Source organism: Podarcis tiliguerta (assembly GCF_965153285.1).
Source record: "Podarcis tiliguerta genome assembly, chromosome: 4".
NCBI classification, from domain to species: domain Eukaryota; kingdom Metazoa; phylum Chordata; class Lepidosauria; order Squamata; family Lacertidae; genus Podarcis; species Podarcis tiliguerta.
The window spans coordinates 8631314-8646152 of record NC_139537.1 but is presented as its reverse complement, the minus strand read 5'-3'; the positions used below and the strand labels follow the sequence as shown (position 1 = coordinate 8646152).

At 45.7% G+C, this 14839-nt stretch overlaps 1 protein-coding gene across 2 annotated transcripts in view; it reads right to left on the bottom strand.

Annotated features, from left to right (window-relative positions):
- The window catches only part of ACER3 (alkaline ceramidase 3), a 62679-nt gene that overhangs the window by 21744 nt on the left and 26096 nt on the right, over positions 1 to 14839 (bottom strand). For both annotated transcript variants that reach the window (XM_083436819.1, XM_083436820.1), the window contains exons 2-7: positions 14462 to 14572; positions 10584 to 10636; positions 9720 to 9772; positions 6519 to 6600; positions 4756 to 4791; positions 450 to 508 (exon numbers count right to left, since the gene is read on the bottom strand). In XM_083436819.1, coding sequence (XP_083292945.1) covers positions 450 to 508; positions 4756 to 4791; positions 6519 to 6600; positions 9720 to 9772; positions 10584 to 10636; positions 14462 to 14572 — 394 coding nt within the window. The remainder of the gene's footprint in view (positions 1 to 449; positions 509 to 4755; positions 4792 to 6518; positions 6601 to 9719; positions 9773 to 10583; positions 10637 to 14461; positions 14573 to 14839) is intronic.

The following is a 14839-nucleotide window of genomic DNA, read 5'->3' as shown; positions in this document are numbered from 1 at the left end:
TAACCACCTTGTGACCTGGGACCTCCAAAGTTTTGTCATTTGTGGACCTTAAGGTCCTCCGCGGGGCATACCAGGAGAGGCGGTCCCGTAGGTACGTGGGTACTAGGCCGTTAGAGGTCAATATGTAGCCAGGTGGACGCCAGCCAGAGTGGGGGCCCTCTCTGCATTGCAGAGGGACTAGATGATCCCTGGGATCCCTTTTCAACTTCACAATTCTATGATTCTATGAATTAGCCTGCAGTTCTGGAGCCCTCCGCAACTCTCCCATGTCCTCGCTGAACAAGCCTAGCCTGAAGGCTGCATGCTATTTTTGACTCAGGCTTGTTTGTTGGCTAAAAATGAAAAAAAATGAGAACACTCAAACATAATAAACAAAAGAGAAAAACCCCAATAACTCCCCTCCCACAAATGATCAAGTCCAAGCGTTTTAAAGTTAACCCGTTCCTTACCATAAGACTATATATACAGATCGCAGCACTAGAACCGTCACCAGTGTTCCATACATAACCTGTACGAAAAAGCAGAAGGAAAGAAGGTTGAATTTTCTCTGGGTCTCTCCCCTCTGCAGGTCAATTAATAGAATGCTATGCTTCCCTGCATGAAAGGTGTTGCGCTTCGGCAAACATATGGAAGGCTAGCTAAAATTCAGCCTTCCATTGCTTTAAGAAAAGGCATGGCCAAGAGGGAGGGACCAGTCAGATTTACAAGAGGGAAAAAGAAAAACTGAAATAAACTGACTTTGATTCCCCCCCCCCCCCAAGACCATGTTATTCCAGTTCATGCACCTGACAATTTTTGCTTTTAAATGCTCGTGTAATATGTTAGTTGGTAGTGTGACCCAACGTTTCCTGCGAAATCAATCACGATTTCCCCCTTAACACCCCATTTGCCGCCAAAGCCGATGCTCGGACTGTCATTCCGCATCTTTGCTTTTGTTAAAATCGGTTTCTGTGCCTCCCACTCTGCGCTGAACAAAAGGGGAACTGTTCTGGGAGGCCTGCAAGCACCGTCTTGGTAGCCAAGATAACCCCGCAATTAATTGGTAGTTGTTGCAATGATGAGCTCATATATATTTGCACTGACTTGCTCTGATCTATGCTAACTGGCTTGCTTTGATGTTGCGTTTATCTGTGCTGGGCTCTTGGGATGCTGGGCTCTTGGCCCAGACAGGTGAGCTGTCTAGAAACCTTGGATAGTTGCCACCTACGCCTTCGTGGGTCAGGTGAGCTGGTGGGAGGTTCTGGCCAGACTACCGTACGCTGTCTTGCCTATAAATATAGTATACACATTTGCCTGGGGCCGGACAAGCCATCATAACATCCACCGTGTTCTCCCTCCGTTTGCAAAGGCATCAGGGCCTCTCCACCTTTCTTTACTAAAGATCTAGAAAGCAGCCCTGTTTAGGGAAGAATTCAATATCTGATGAATGATTGTATTTTAATATTTTGCTGGAAGCTGCCCAGAGTGGCTGGGGAAACCCAGCCAGACGGGTGGGGTATAAAATTGTTGTTGTCGGTGTTGTTTAGTCGTTTAGTCGTGTCCGACTCCTAGTGACCCCATGGACCAGAGCACGCCAGGCACTCCTGTTTTCTACTGCCTCCCGCAGTTTGGTCAAACTCATGCTGGTAGCTTCAAGAACACTGTCCAACCATCTCGTCCTCTGTCGTCCCCTTTGCCTTGTGCCCTCCATCTTTCCCAACATCAGGGCCTTTTCCAGGGAGTCTTCTCTTCTCATGAGGTGGCCAAAGTCTTGGAGCCTCAGCTTCAGGATCTGTCCTTCCAGTGAGCACTCAGGGCTGATTTCCTTCAGAATGGAGAGGTTTGATCTTCTTGCAGTCCATGGGACTCTCAAGAGTCTCCTCCAGCACCAGAATTCAAAAGCATCAATTCTTCAGTGATCAGCCTTCTTTAGGGTCCAGCTTTCACTTCCATACATCACTACTGGGAAAACCATAGCTTTAACCAGACGGACCTTTGTTGGCAAGGTGATGTCTCTGCTTTTTAAGATGCTGCCTAGGTTTGTCATTGCTTTTCTCTCAAGAAGCAGGCGTCTTTTAATTTCGTGACTGCTGCCACCATAATAAATTATTATTACTATTATTATTATTATTATTGGATATTATTGACATCTACTATTGGATAGCTCAGTCGGTAGAGCATGAGATACTTAATCTCTGGGTCGTGGGTTCGAACCCCATGTTGGGCAAAAGATTCCTGCATAGCAGGGGGTTGGACTAGATGACCGTCAAGGTCCCCTTCCAACTCTACAATACTTTGATTCTGCCATTTTTGACATCCTTCTTTGGTGTTCCTGCATCAAACCACTTGCTCAGGCCCTCCTTTGGACCTGTGGTTCTGAACACCATCACAAATATGCCCAGGATTTCCTCCCTAAGCTTCTATCCCCTCCCTCCCTCCACGCCACTCGGTCTCCAGCCGGAGGAAAGTAGGCTTGCAGTGGTCATCTGACCTGAAATGCCTTCTCTCCCATTTATTGATCCAAGTAGCATTGTGATTGACATGTCAAGAGACCCTGACCCTCAACAATTCACAGGTATACTGGCAATATCTGTAGCTCCGCTCTACAGCTGTCCTTTCAATGTTTGCGGTGTCAACCTCACTCTTTGCTAGATTTCTTTGCTTCCACTATCGTCCACAGCTGAAAAAAACCTCTTCCCCTAAAAAATACACTATGTTCCAGAACACTAAACCAACGTGCAAATTAGCCCGTGCATATCAATTACCAAAAGGGAAGTATCTTGCTGGTTGGTTCTCTAATATAGTCAGAACGTATAATCTGCCAGTGCGCTCGCTGTGACATTTATCACATGAAAAGGGATTGTGAAACTAGGAAGAGGAGGGAGAGGAACCAGCGGGAGCTGTTGAGACAGCAGCAAGAGAGCAGATTCTTTCAAAAGACAGGTAGCAGATTATATTGGATACTGATCCATTTGGAAGACATGCTGTGGCGACGTACGTTCATGCATCTAGTTGCTGCAATTCTAAAATGCAGAAATTATGCATCTAAATACGGGAAATCAAAAATAGCATGGCATGAGAGGCTCCAGAGGCACTTGGAACGCAGTCATGTCTGCATGTGTTCTGACAATTAATTGCAGAAAACAAGGAGTGCTTTCTGCTCTCTTGCCAAGGTACGTTATTAATACCATGCTTACAAAGCTTCTGCTATTAAAAACACATCGCCAGAGGGCAGGGTTGAACGTTGCTCACAATTTAGCAAATTTCTCAGCCCGACCTGCAGTCTCCAATTCGGCACCTCTGAATTATCAGCAGCTTGTCTACACAGGTGTGATTTTACCCAACACAAATATGTTAACTCCAAAAAGTAGCTCTTAAACCCCCCCCCCCCCAAATAAAAACACCCCATATCCATTCAGAAATGTTAGACATTTTCTGGGGAAGAGGAGAATAGATGGCTGAGTTCTTTGTCTCTTGCAGCAGAGATAGTAAAGTGTCCCACCCAACTGGCTGCCTGGGCATTTAGAAATTTGATGCAGCCGCCTAGGAAATCTAAATATTTTTCTCTATGCATGTTTACCCAGAAGTAAACTGCACTGTATTCAGTGCAGCCCTCTCCCTAGTCAGGATTGCACCTTCAGTCTGGTACCAAAACCATTCTTCATAGACATCTATCTAAAGGCCTTAAAATGTTGGGAGCTATGTATCTTTCTTGGACCATAAAGAAGGCTGATCGCCAAAGAATTGATGCTTTTTAATTATGGTGCTGGAGGAGACTCGTGAGAGTCCCATGGACTGGAAGAAGATCAAACCCATCCATTCTGAAGGAAATCAGCCCTGAGTGCTCACTGGAAGGACAGATCCTGAAGCTGAGGCTCCAATACTTTGGCCACCTCATGAGAAGAGAAGACTCCCTGGAAAAGACCCTGATGCTGGGAAAGATGGAGGGCACAAGGAGAAGGGGACGGCAGAGGATGAGATGGTTGGACAGTGTTCTCAAAGCTACGAACATGAGTTTGACGAAACTGTGGGAGGCAGTGGAAGACAGGAGTGCCTGGCTGGTCTGGTTCATGGAGTCATGAAGAGTCAGACACGACTAAACAACAACAATGTCTCTTTCTCCTTCCTCGCTGCAGAACTACCCAAACCAGGTTGCAACACCATGTGCAACAAAGTTGGCATGAACACATGCCTGTGGTGGTGCTACACATCAGTGGAAACTGGTGGGCCGTGGAAGGGAGAGGCTCCATGCGGTTTGGAGGATGTAAAAGGAAGAGAAGCCACAGTGTGGGATATTTTCTTGATGGGGGTGACTTTCTCCCACAGATTTAGCCACATAACAGGTCTGCTTTCTGTATGGCAATCACCAAATGTTAGCCACCCACAGATACGAGTTCTGTAGTTCTGTAGTTGCACACTACAGAACTTGATTTCTTTGCAAAGGGATGATCAACTAGTGGTCCCTGGGCTGTGATGGATCTGGGAAGTCACGGCAGCCCTCTTAAGTTCTACTCAGGATGCGGTAAGACGCCTGACTACAGATTCAAGTGCAAGGAAAAGAAAAGGATGCTCCACGCTTGAATATTACATCTCTAGTTCTGATCTTGCGCCCAACAGATATTGGTTTGCAATGCAGTGACTGAGCATCACTTTAAGCATGACATCTGAGAGAACGGGTTGTGCGGCAAATGATTCGGTGCCAAGAAACACTGTGCCCGAGAAACGATGACCGATTGCATCCCCTCTGTTTAAACCGACAAATGAGCAACTGTTTACCTGATGAAACACCGGCTGTTTCCAATTTAGGTACACCTGCAGAAAGGAAATACAAAGAAATAGATGCATAAAACAGCTGTTGCTAGAGTGTACCGCAGGTGACCAACCTGTGGCATGAGAACAGGGGGATGCCCAGGTGTGGGTGTGGTGGCACTCCTAGGTCAAGACTGTGGCTTCGGCTGGCATTTTAGCCCAACGCGCTCATTCTAAGTGACTACTGGGGAAGGGCAAGGAGGTCCCAGGCTACAAATGGCCGCAGGGATACCTGAGACAGCTTGTGACATGCAAAGGGCACGGGGAGGGTTGCAGGGCACAGCAAATGCTTTGTATACGGTCCCTGGCACCTCCAGTTAGAATGCTCTCAGGGACAAGGAAAGGCTTTTGTTAGAGCTACTGCCCTTCAGCACTGGCTAGATATGCTAGCAGTCTGACTCAGAATGAAGTAGCTCTGTAGGTTCTACAGTTCTGAATGCATCTATAGCAGCTCTGCAGGAATTCTCTGTTTGCCATATATACAGTGGTACCTTGGTTCTCAAGCGCCTTGGTGCCCAAACCCCGAAAACTGGAAGTAAGTGCTCCGGTTTTCGAACGTTTTTCGGAAGCTGAATGGCCCGTGCAGCTGTTGGCTATTATTTCCAGGGTGCCTGCACCAATCAGAAGCTGCGCCTTGGTTTTCGAACATTTCGGAAGTCAAATGGACTTCCGGAATGGATTAAGTTCGAGACCAAGGTATTTGGCGCTTCTATTTTTGGTATTTGTTTTGCGTTTTCGTTTTTGAGGCTTTTTTGGTTAATTTGTTTTTGTTTGACTATGTGGAATCCAGTTCAGCTACTGATTCATTGATTGTGTGACTGTGGAAATGGATAAAAGGCCCCCATCCAAACAATGATCATCAGTGCAGATTAATAAAAAAACATTAATTTTAATTCTTATCATCTACAATATGGTCTTATTTATTTTATAGTACAGTACATTGATTATTGATTTCATTTTATGGATCAACAGTATCGTTAGATAGTAAAATTCATATCAAATTGCTGTTTTAGGTCTGGAACGGATTTATCCATTTTGCATTACTTTCTATGGGAAAGTGTGCCTTGGCTTTGGAACACTTTGGTTTTGGAACAGACTTCCGGAATGGATTAAGTTTGAGAACCAAGGTACCATTGCCCTGTATACCTGAAGGAGCGTCTCCACTACCATTGTTCAGTCCGGACACTGAGGTCCAGCTCCAAGGGCCTTCTGGCGGTTCTTTCACTGCGAGAATTGAAGGTACAGGTAACCAGGCAGAGGGCCTTCTCTGTAGTGGCACCCATCCTGTGGGACACCCTTCCACCAGATGTCAATGAGATGAGTAACTACATAACCTTTAGAAACATGTGAATGAGGCCTTTTTAGGGAGGCTTTTTAATGTTTCGTTATGTTTTTATAGGTGTTGAAAGCTGCCCAGAATGGCTGGGGCAACCAGTCAGATGGGCAGGTTACAAATAATAAAATTATTATTATTAATGCAAATGCTCTGACACTGAACTACAAAAGGGTGCAGCAAATCACTCAAAAGCCAGATTTGCAGCACCTTCCCCCCACTGCTATTTTCCCCAGTGCCAGGAGGAGTGCCCTGTGCTACTCATGGCTGCAGAGTCATCTGCAACTGGGCGCAGGAGAGGGTTATTGTAGTATATTCACAGATGCAATTTGCAAAGGGCAGGGGCAGAGGAGGAGAAGTCTTCTAAAAACAGAAACCACCAAACTGTGCTGCTTACTATGCTGACGCCAACGCTGTAGCCTATTAGTATAAACAGGAGGGGATAATTGATTGTTTTCTTGTACTTGAAACATTCATACCTGAAACAGACACAAAGATGAACAGTGATGAGAGGCAGCAGTGACAAAGGCATTTATTACAAGGTCTTTTAAGGCTGGTGAACAGGTTGAGTTTCTTTTGCTGGTGACTGGAAAGGGGGAGAAGCTCACCACACTTGCTTGGTGGAACATGTAAGAACTGGCCAACACCCCAACTGTGTGGAGTATGTCTCTCCCTCCCTCCCTCACCACTAATTTTTAAATACTAAGGCAAGGCAGGAGGGAAAATAGAGTCCTTTAAAGAAAATGTTTTTCCACGCTGAAGATGGTTTGAAAGATTGCGCAATATGCACTCAGCGCATAATCTGTTCTGGGAAGCAGGGATGGGTTTCTGCGTTTTCAAAAACCTCCCAGACCTGTTTCACGGAACAGTGGGACAAAATAAATGCATGGGCAACCATAGGAACCAAAGCCTTGTAGGGCAACTGTAAAAAAAAAAGAAAAAAAAAGGATTTGTGGCTCAAGGAGACTGGAAAAAGTTTAAAGATTATTTACAGAAATACTGCAAAATTAATGAATGTTAAAATGTTGGAATGAAGTTAGATGGCTTTAGTAGAAATGTTATAAGGATTTAGGTATAAATAGATTAATGGAATTTTAAAAGTAAAATAAGGTTAGAATGCATTAAGATAATTATACGACAGATAACAGAGGAAGATGGAAAGGAATTGCTGAAACATTTGATAGAAGTGGAATACAAAAAGGGAGGCGTGAGGAGGTCGGCGAAAGAAGTGAATGAAAGATATGATATTGAAATTGTTTGAGTGTTTTAAATTGTCTTGTTTGGTTTAGTTTAGTTTAATGTGTTAAGTGTTATGTAGTGTCTTTATATTGTATTGTATTGGTTTTTATTTTTCTGTGTATGTTTGGTTTTGTAATGTTTAAATTGTTCAAAAAGTAATAAATATTATAATAATAATAAAAAAGCATTTGTGGCTCTTCCAGACAGCCTGTTTCTTGAGCATTCATTACGATTTCTTTGCACTGAAGTTAGACGTCCGGGCCTTTATTACACACTTTCCAGGGCATTTCCCTGCCAAATCTGGTCATCACAAAAGTTCTGTTTGTTCGTTCTGTCAGCAGGTTTGTTGCAAAAGAGCGCCAAGTCCACTTTCACGGTGCAACCTTCATCTGCCAGCGCACAACTAAACCCTGCTTGCCAAACAGTGCAGGCTGGAAGTGGACTGCCTGCCCTCATCCTAAGTTAACTATTTCACAGTGTCATTTCCCTCTCTAAAAAATAATACATCACCATAAACATAATTTATCATGGGGTGAAGGAGGCAGGTTCAGGTGTTCTGAACTTACCTGTGAGAGGAGGCGGGGGGAAAGAACAGCGAGTACAAAACGACGTGAAGAAAGACATGGCTATTAAGCTGGGCAGGAGTGTTCAGCTGCCTACTGCCGTGAAAATTACGTAGCACGGCCAGGTTATAATTGCTCTTTGTGCAGGGTGTGCAGCCAAGCGGAAGCTCTGCGTAGGTTGTGCAGGCAGCAGGTTTTGCTCCAAGATTGGGATTTTGTTATTCTGTTCTAAGTGACGCTCAGACTCTGCAGGTCTACAGGGCTATCATGAAAGCACAAACTATAATGCTTTGCAAGATTCAGCACCTGAGAGTCCCAGGGAGAGTGACCAAGATGATCAAGGGTCTGTAAACCAAGCCTTATGAGGAATGGTGGAGGGATGTTTTCCCTGATAAAGAAATGACTGGGAGATTTGATAGCCATCTTCAGATACCTAATGGAACCTGCGATCTTGGCATTCTCAGCACCACGCTCTAAACAGCTGTTCAACCATTATGGCTTCCAGGATTTCATCAGTCGGTGCCTAGTCACTTTCAAGTGCACCGCTGTGAACACAAGCGTTAGAAATTTGTTGCTTTACGAAAAGGGGAAGGAGATTTTTTTGGGGAAACTGAACTCTGAACCAATGGCACAGTCGGTAAAACTGCACAAAACACACACACAGTTCTGACTATAATCAGGCTGCATTTCATCCATAATTGGGCCTCTTGACAAACTCCTGGAAAATGGCTGCTTTCTTTTCCTGCATACAACTTCCTAGGTCCTGCTGAAAACAAGACTGAAATATCCTAGGTTAAGGTACAGGGACCCCTGACCATTGGGTCCAGTCATGGCCGACTCTGGAGCTCATCTCGCTTTATTGGCCGTGGGAGCTGGCGTACAGCTTCCGGATCATGTGGCCAGCATGACTGAGCCGCTTCTGGCAAACCAGAGCAGCACACGGAAACACCGTTTACCTTCCCGCCGGAGTGGTACCTATTTATCTACTTGCACTTTGACGTGCTTTCAAACTGCTAGGTTGGCAGGAGCAGGGACTGAGCAATGGGAGCTCACCCCGACGTGGGGATTCGAACCACCAACATTAAATACCCTAGCTGAGATTATATCCAACTGCTGTGCATTTTCAAGCCTGCATTATCTCCGCAATGCGGACGGCAAGAGTGCAGTGGAATCAGATCAAAGGTCCATCTAGCCAAGCGAGCTGTTTAGCACAGTGGCCTCTTGGAACCACTGCCTCTTGGAAGCCCACAACCAGCTGATGAAAGAAACATCCCTCCCATGTCAATGGTTCCCTGGCAGTAGGGACTCAAGAGACAGACAACCACATAACCAAGAGGTTTTATGTAACCGTTAGGACTAGTAGACACTATCCTCCATGGGAAGAAGAATCAGCAAAGGAGGGATGCTTGGAATTCATGCATCCCCAAATATTCTCTCCCTTTCACCTTTGCCAGGTGTGCTTCCAGAAAGGTTTTAAAAGGAGGAGGCACACACACACACACACACACACACACACACACACTGCAGGGGAGAATCAGTGAATAGGAAAAGGGCTGCATGCCCCCTGCTCCATGTCCATCGATCTCCTGTTGGGGGGGGGTCCTAAAATTTCCCAGCAGCTATAAAAATGGGTGGTAAGAAGAAATGGCTTGCAGTCTGGCGTGAGCACTGCAGGTTCAGTGCTCTGTGGCCCAGTGGTCATTTTAACACCGTTTTTTTTCCATGTTAGCAAGATAAAGAATACACCTACAAAGTAGAGGCAATTGGCATTAGGTTTTAGCGAGACAAATACTTACAGGCAGTAGACAAACATGCAACAACTGTAGATCATGGGCAGCTCATCCAACAGCTACAAAAAAAATATATGCAGAAAAGCATTTACAATTTAATCCACAGAAGATTCAGGGGAGGAGGAGGAGGTGATCTAGGATTGCGTTTTTTAATGGCAGCACCGAGTCAAGTGCGACACACAATGTTTTGTGAAGTGATCAAGGAGGTCAGAGACAGTCTGGAACGGGATTATCTCACTGCGTGGGATTGTAAAGGCACCATGCTCCATGATGGCAGACAAGAGTAGTCAATTAGCCAGCACTTAAGAGGACAGCAAGAGCCAACAGGAGGAAACTGCTATATTAAAAGAGATAAATTAATCTACATGCTACAAGCCAAGCTGGCTGGCTGGATAAACTCTGATCATCACATAATAATATTAATAAATATAAGAGCCATTATCAGAGGAGATACTAAGCTGTGCAATGATATAGACTCCCCAGTATAGCAGCTGGGCATCCTCTTATCAACTGCATTGGGGCAATGCTTACTGGCTTGCCTAGGAGCACCTAGGGATATTTCTCTAGTCACTATGCAGGACTTGAAACATATTCGCAGCCAAGCTAGTCTCAATTTCTACTGACCACCCCTCTTCCCCAAGTAACATGGTCACAGAATGGCTCTTCATATTTATTTATTCTAGGTCAGTCAGGTTCGGTTTTTAAAAAGGCTTCTGTCTTATTTCCAAGATTTCTGAATGTACTTTGCAGAAAGTACATTTTAACCATATGGTACCGTTATCATTTTGCAGACAGGGTATTTGCTTAAGAGTTCTAGGAAGAAAAAAAGCACCCATAAAAGGCATGTGGACATTTTAAAGAAGTACTAACCTGCATTTCATACTTTAGGGTCATGTGAAAGCACCACGAGCCCAAACCTACGGCTGAAATCCAAGGAAGAAAGTGTTAGGGAAGAAAGGCATGCTTTGGAAAAATACTCGGCTACTGTAACATTGACCTTCAACAAGAATTGATCACAGTTGGAACTTGTGCTAAGAGATCTACCAGAGTTCATTTCAGGGCCTTTCCACGGCGGTCAAATGAATTTCTGAATGGAATACACACAACTCCAAACACTCCCTTCTTCCTGCAACCAAATGTGGACCTACAAGCTCCTCAAGTGAAAGGAGGAAACTGGGCAGCAAGATTGGAGCCAATCAAAATATTGGGCTAGCCAAGTGTTTCCCAAACTTTGGTCTCCAGCTGTTTCTGGACTACAAATCCCATCACCCTTAGCTAGCAGGACCAGTGGTCAGGGATGATGGGAACTGTGGTCCAAAAACAGCTGGAGGCCCAAGTTTGGGAAACACTGGGCTAGACAAACCAAGGTCTTCCTTGTACCCAAACCAAATTCGTATTCATGAGTGAGAAAAGGCAGCAAACCTAAAACGGCTGTTCAGGAGGCGGGGCTGTTTCACCCGACAAGTTAATTGAGACTTCATTATTAAACACTGCATTATTAAACTTTGGCTTTTCCCTTGGTTTCTTTGCCCTCCAGCAAATCCTATGAAATTATTCACCCAAGGAGTTTTCAGAAACTAAACGGCCAACCGATAAATGGGTTGAAGAAGTCCGGCAGGCAGGGAACACACTGGCTCTGTGTGTAGTCCAAGATGTTAGGTTCTTGTTGAGAGCGGCATATGCAGGGAGGCTAACAGGAGGAGGAGACACAGCGCAGCTCTGCTACTGAAGCAAAGCCTGCCTGGTCTTGCAAACTGCCTGGCAAGAAAACCTATTTCTAGACACAAGATACCCCAAGCTCTTTGGAGGAAGGATGAGATGTAAAGATACAAAAAGGGTGGGGAATGAAGAAAAAGAGACTCCAACAATTATGCTTGTCAAAGCGGTTGGATCAAGCCTAAAGTTTTCAATACTAACTTAAGCAAGTTGGGACTTGGCGAGACGAGGGAGCGCCTTCTCCCACATGGACCGACCCAGTCAGCAAAATCAACTAAAGAGGATCTCCGGCTTATTTAGCAGCCTGCAGAGACCCAGTTCAAGGTGACCAGGGCAAGGGCATTTTTTGCTGCGGCACCTACTCTGTGCAACCCCCCCCCCCCAAAAAAATTTAAGTCTAGGGCCAACACAGGTGTGCTCCCACCACTTGGGGGGGAAAGCGTTAATTTCTCCAGGTCTTTGCTGGCAGTTACCGTATTTTTCGCTCCATAAGACGCACTTTTCCCCTCCTAAAAAGTAAGGGGAAATGTGTGTGCGTCTTATGGAGCAAATGCAGGCGGGAGGCTCTGCTCAGCGCTCCCAGTAAAGAGCCGTGTGGAGCGTGTGTGCGGCTCTTGGGGGCTTTTCCCCGAGGAGGGAAGAGGGCAGCCCATCAGTCCCTTCTCCCTCCTCAGGGAAAAGCCCCCAAGAGCCGCACACTCTTTAAAGGGAGCGCAGCTCTTGGGGGAGCCTTAGCTGCACGCAGCCTCTCCCGGGCACGGCCAAGCAAGAAGCCAGGACAGGCAGCTGGATCACAGCCCAGCGATCCCACTTTCTGTCCTGGCTTCTGGGATTCAGAATTTCCTCTTCCAAAAACTAGGTGCATCTTATGGTCTGGTGCGTCTTATACAGCGAAAAATACAGTAATACCAGTTGGTTTAAAATGGAATTCTCAATTTGCCCTGGCTAGTATGCTGCTGCTTACTACTTTATTTGTTGAATGTGAGGTTTTAGAAAAGGCGGTACAAAAAAAATATCATAGGAAAGTAACAGCAAATTAAGTGCTGCTGCCCTCTGTTGTGTGACCATCCTTCCTCCCAGCTCTGAAGCTGCAAAGGTGGTCGGGGATCACCCCGGAAATTGCAAGGCGGTCCCCTCCCCATCTCAAGCTCCAAAGCTGGGAGGAAGGCCCAAGGGCAGGCATAGGCAAACTCTGCCTTCAAACTGTTTTGGGACTACAATTCCCATCATCCCTGACCACTGGCCCTGTTAGCTAGGGATGATAGGAGTTGTAGTCCCAAAACATCTGGAGGGCCAGAGTTTGCCCATGCCTGCCCTAGGGTGTACCCAATGCTGCCGTTCCACTGTTGTAACAGAACTTCCATCTTTTCTCCTATGCAGCCTACACCCCGCCGTGCATCTTCTAAATCTGTGGGGGAACCCTCTGGAGCAGATTTTGGGTCAAGGCAGCCCTCATAACCTCTCCTGCTCCAGTGAAGGAAAGGTTGGCAACTCTAATTTTTCGCTTGGTTATAAAGTCCAACCCAAAACTGTTGACTCCTTTGTGTGATGGCTGTACTTTAAGCATGCTTCTCCAAACGGCAGGGTAAAAAGGTAAAGGTACCCCTGCCCGTACGGGCCAGTCTTGACAGACTCTAGGGTTGTGCGCCCATCTCACTTAAGAGGTCGGGTGCCAGCGTTGTCCGGAGACACTTCCGGGTCACGTGGCCAGCGTGACATCGCTGCTCTGGCGAGCCAGAGCTGCACACGGAAATGCCGTTTACCTTCCTGCTAGTAAGCAGTCCCTATTTATCTACTTGCACCCGGGAGTGCTTTCAAACTGCTAGGTTGGCAGGCGCTGGGACCGAACAACGGGAGCGCACCCTGCCGCGGGGATTCGAACCGCCGACCTTTCGATCGGCAAGCCCTAGGCGCTGAGGCTTTGACCCACAGCGCCACCCGCGTCCCACAAACGGCAGGGTAGGTTTATTTTAATTCTTTTTTTTTTTGCCAAATGTTGGCCCCCACTAGCTACCTCTGCAACTCAACAATTTACTCCTCCACCTCTAGCGCTCTAAAAAATAAAGTCACATTCGCGCGGAAGAATAATTAGACCTGACCTGGAGAATACTTATAGCCATCTCTTATGGATTTTTTAAAAAAAAGATCTGTTCCTTGAAACAAACTTCAAGTCCTGGTTTGTTTGAAAGCCACTAATCATAGTTCCGGTTCCTCTAGAATGGGAAACTACAGTTAATTGCAGTATTCTAGTTTGTTTCTCTACTCAAGCAAAGAGAGGAGCGAATGTACAACACTTAGGCATCTCCTCACTAGGACTTAATTGTGTAAATGCTCTCAGGGACTCTCCTTCGGGAGCAACAACTATTCAAGGTGTGGTTTTCTAGCCACTTGCGTTTCTTAACAAGTGGTGCAATGCCAAAGACTCTTTTTAAGTTGTTCCCAGCAGAAGAATACAGTGGTGCCCCGCAAGACGAATGCCTCGCAAGACGGAAAACCCGCTAGACGAAAGGGTTTTCCGTTTTGGAGGTGCTTCGCAGGACGAAAATGTCTTGCGATTCCTGGGGGGTTTTTTTCGCTCCCCACCCCCTTTTTCTAAGGCACTAAGCTGCTAATAGCCTTTTAGCAGCTAATCCACTAATCCCTTAAGCCTTTAATAGCCGCTAATAGCGCTAATCCGCTAATAGCGCTAATCCGCTAATAGCGCTAATCCGCTAATGGGCTTGCTTTGCAAGACGAAAAAACCGCCAGACGAAGAGACTCACGGAACGGATTCTTTTCGTCTTGCAAGGCACCACTGTACTTAACAATGCTGCACCGTTAAAGGGATTCTTGCTTGAGGAAAACCAGGGGCATGGTCACACCAGGCCATTTTAAAAACAGCAAACAGGCTCCAAGGAAAGCATCTTGGTTTCCCTTTGCCATAGGGACATAATCTGGGGAAAGCAAGGATAAAACTTGTCACCAGCTGTCACTCGAAAAGTCACCTGACTCTCCACACCATCAGGATATAAAGTACAAGCTGCCCCACTTACCTGCGACACACAAATAAGCTATTATATATCGTGTTTCGAGGCCATCTCTGTAACTCTGAATTGCACCATAGATTGGAGGTAGAATGAAAATCAAATTACTAACGGTGTTCCCTGCATGAGAAAAACAAAAAGCAAAGCGAGAAGGGATTAGCAGGGACTAATGAGCAAACTTTACACGATTTAAAATCTATTCAGCAAACAAGAAAGAGAAAAAGACTTCCAACAATACCGAGAAAAAAACAACTGAGGTTATCCCAAGCTTCTCTGCTCTTTTTAAAAAGAAAAAGCTTTATTTTTCATACAAGTTGGTACTGATGAAACATTCAAAATGGCTATTAAGAGCTTTCTTGAGTTTCTACGGTCTAGCACAGGATATGC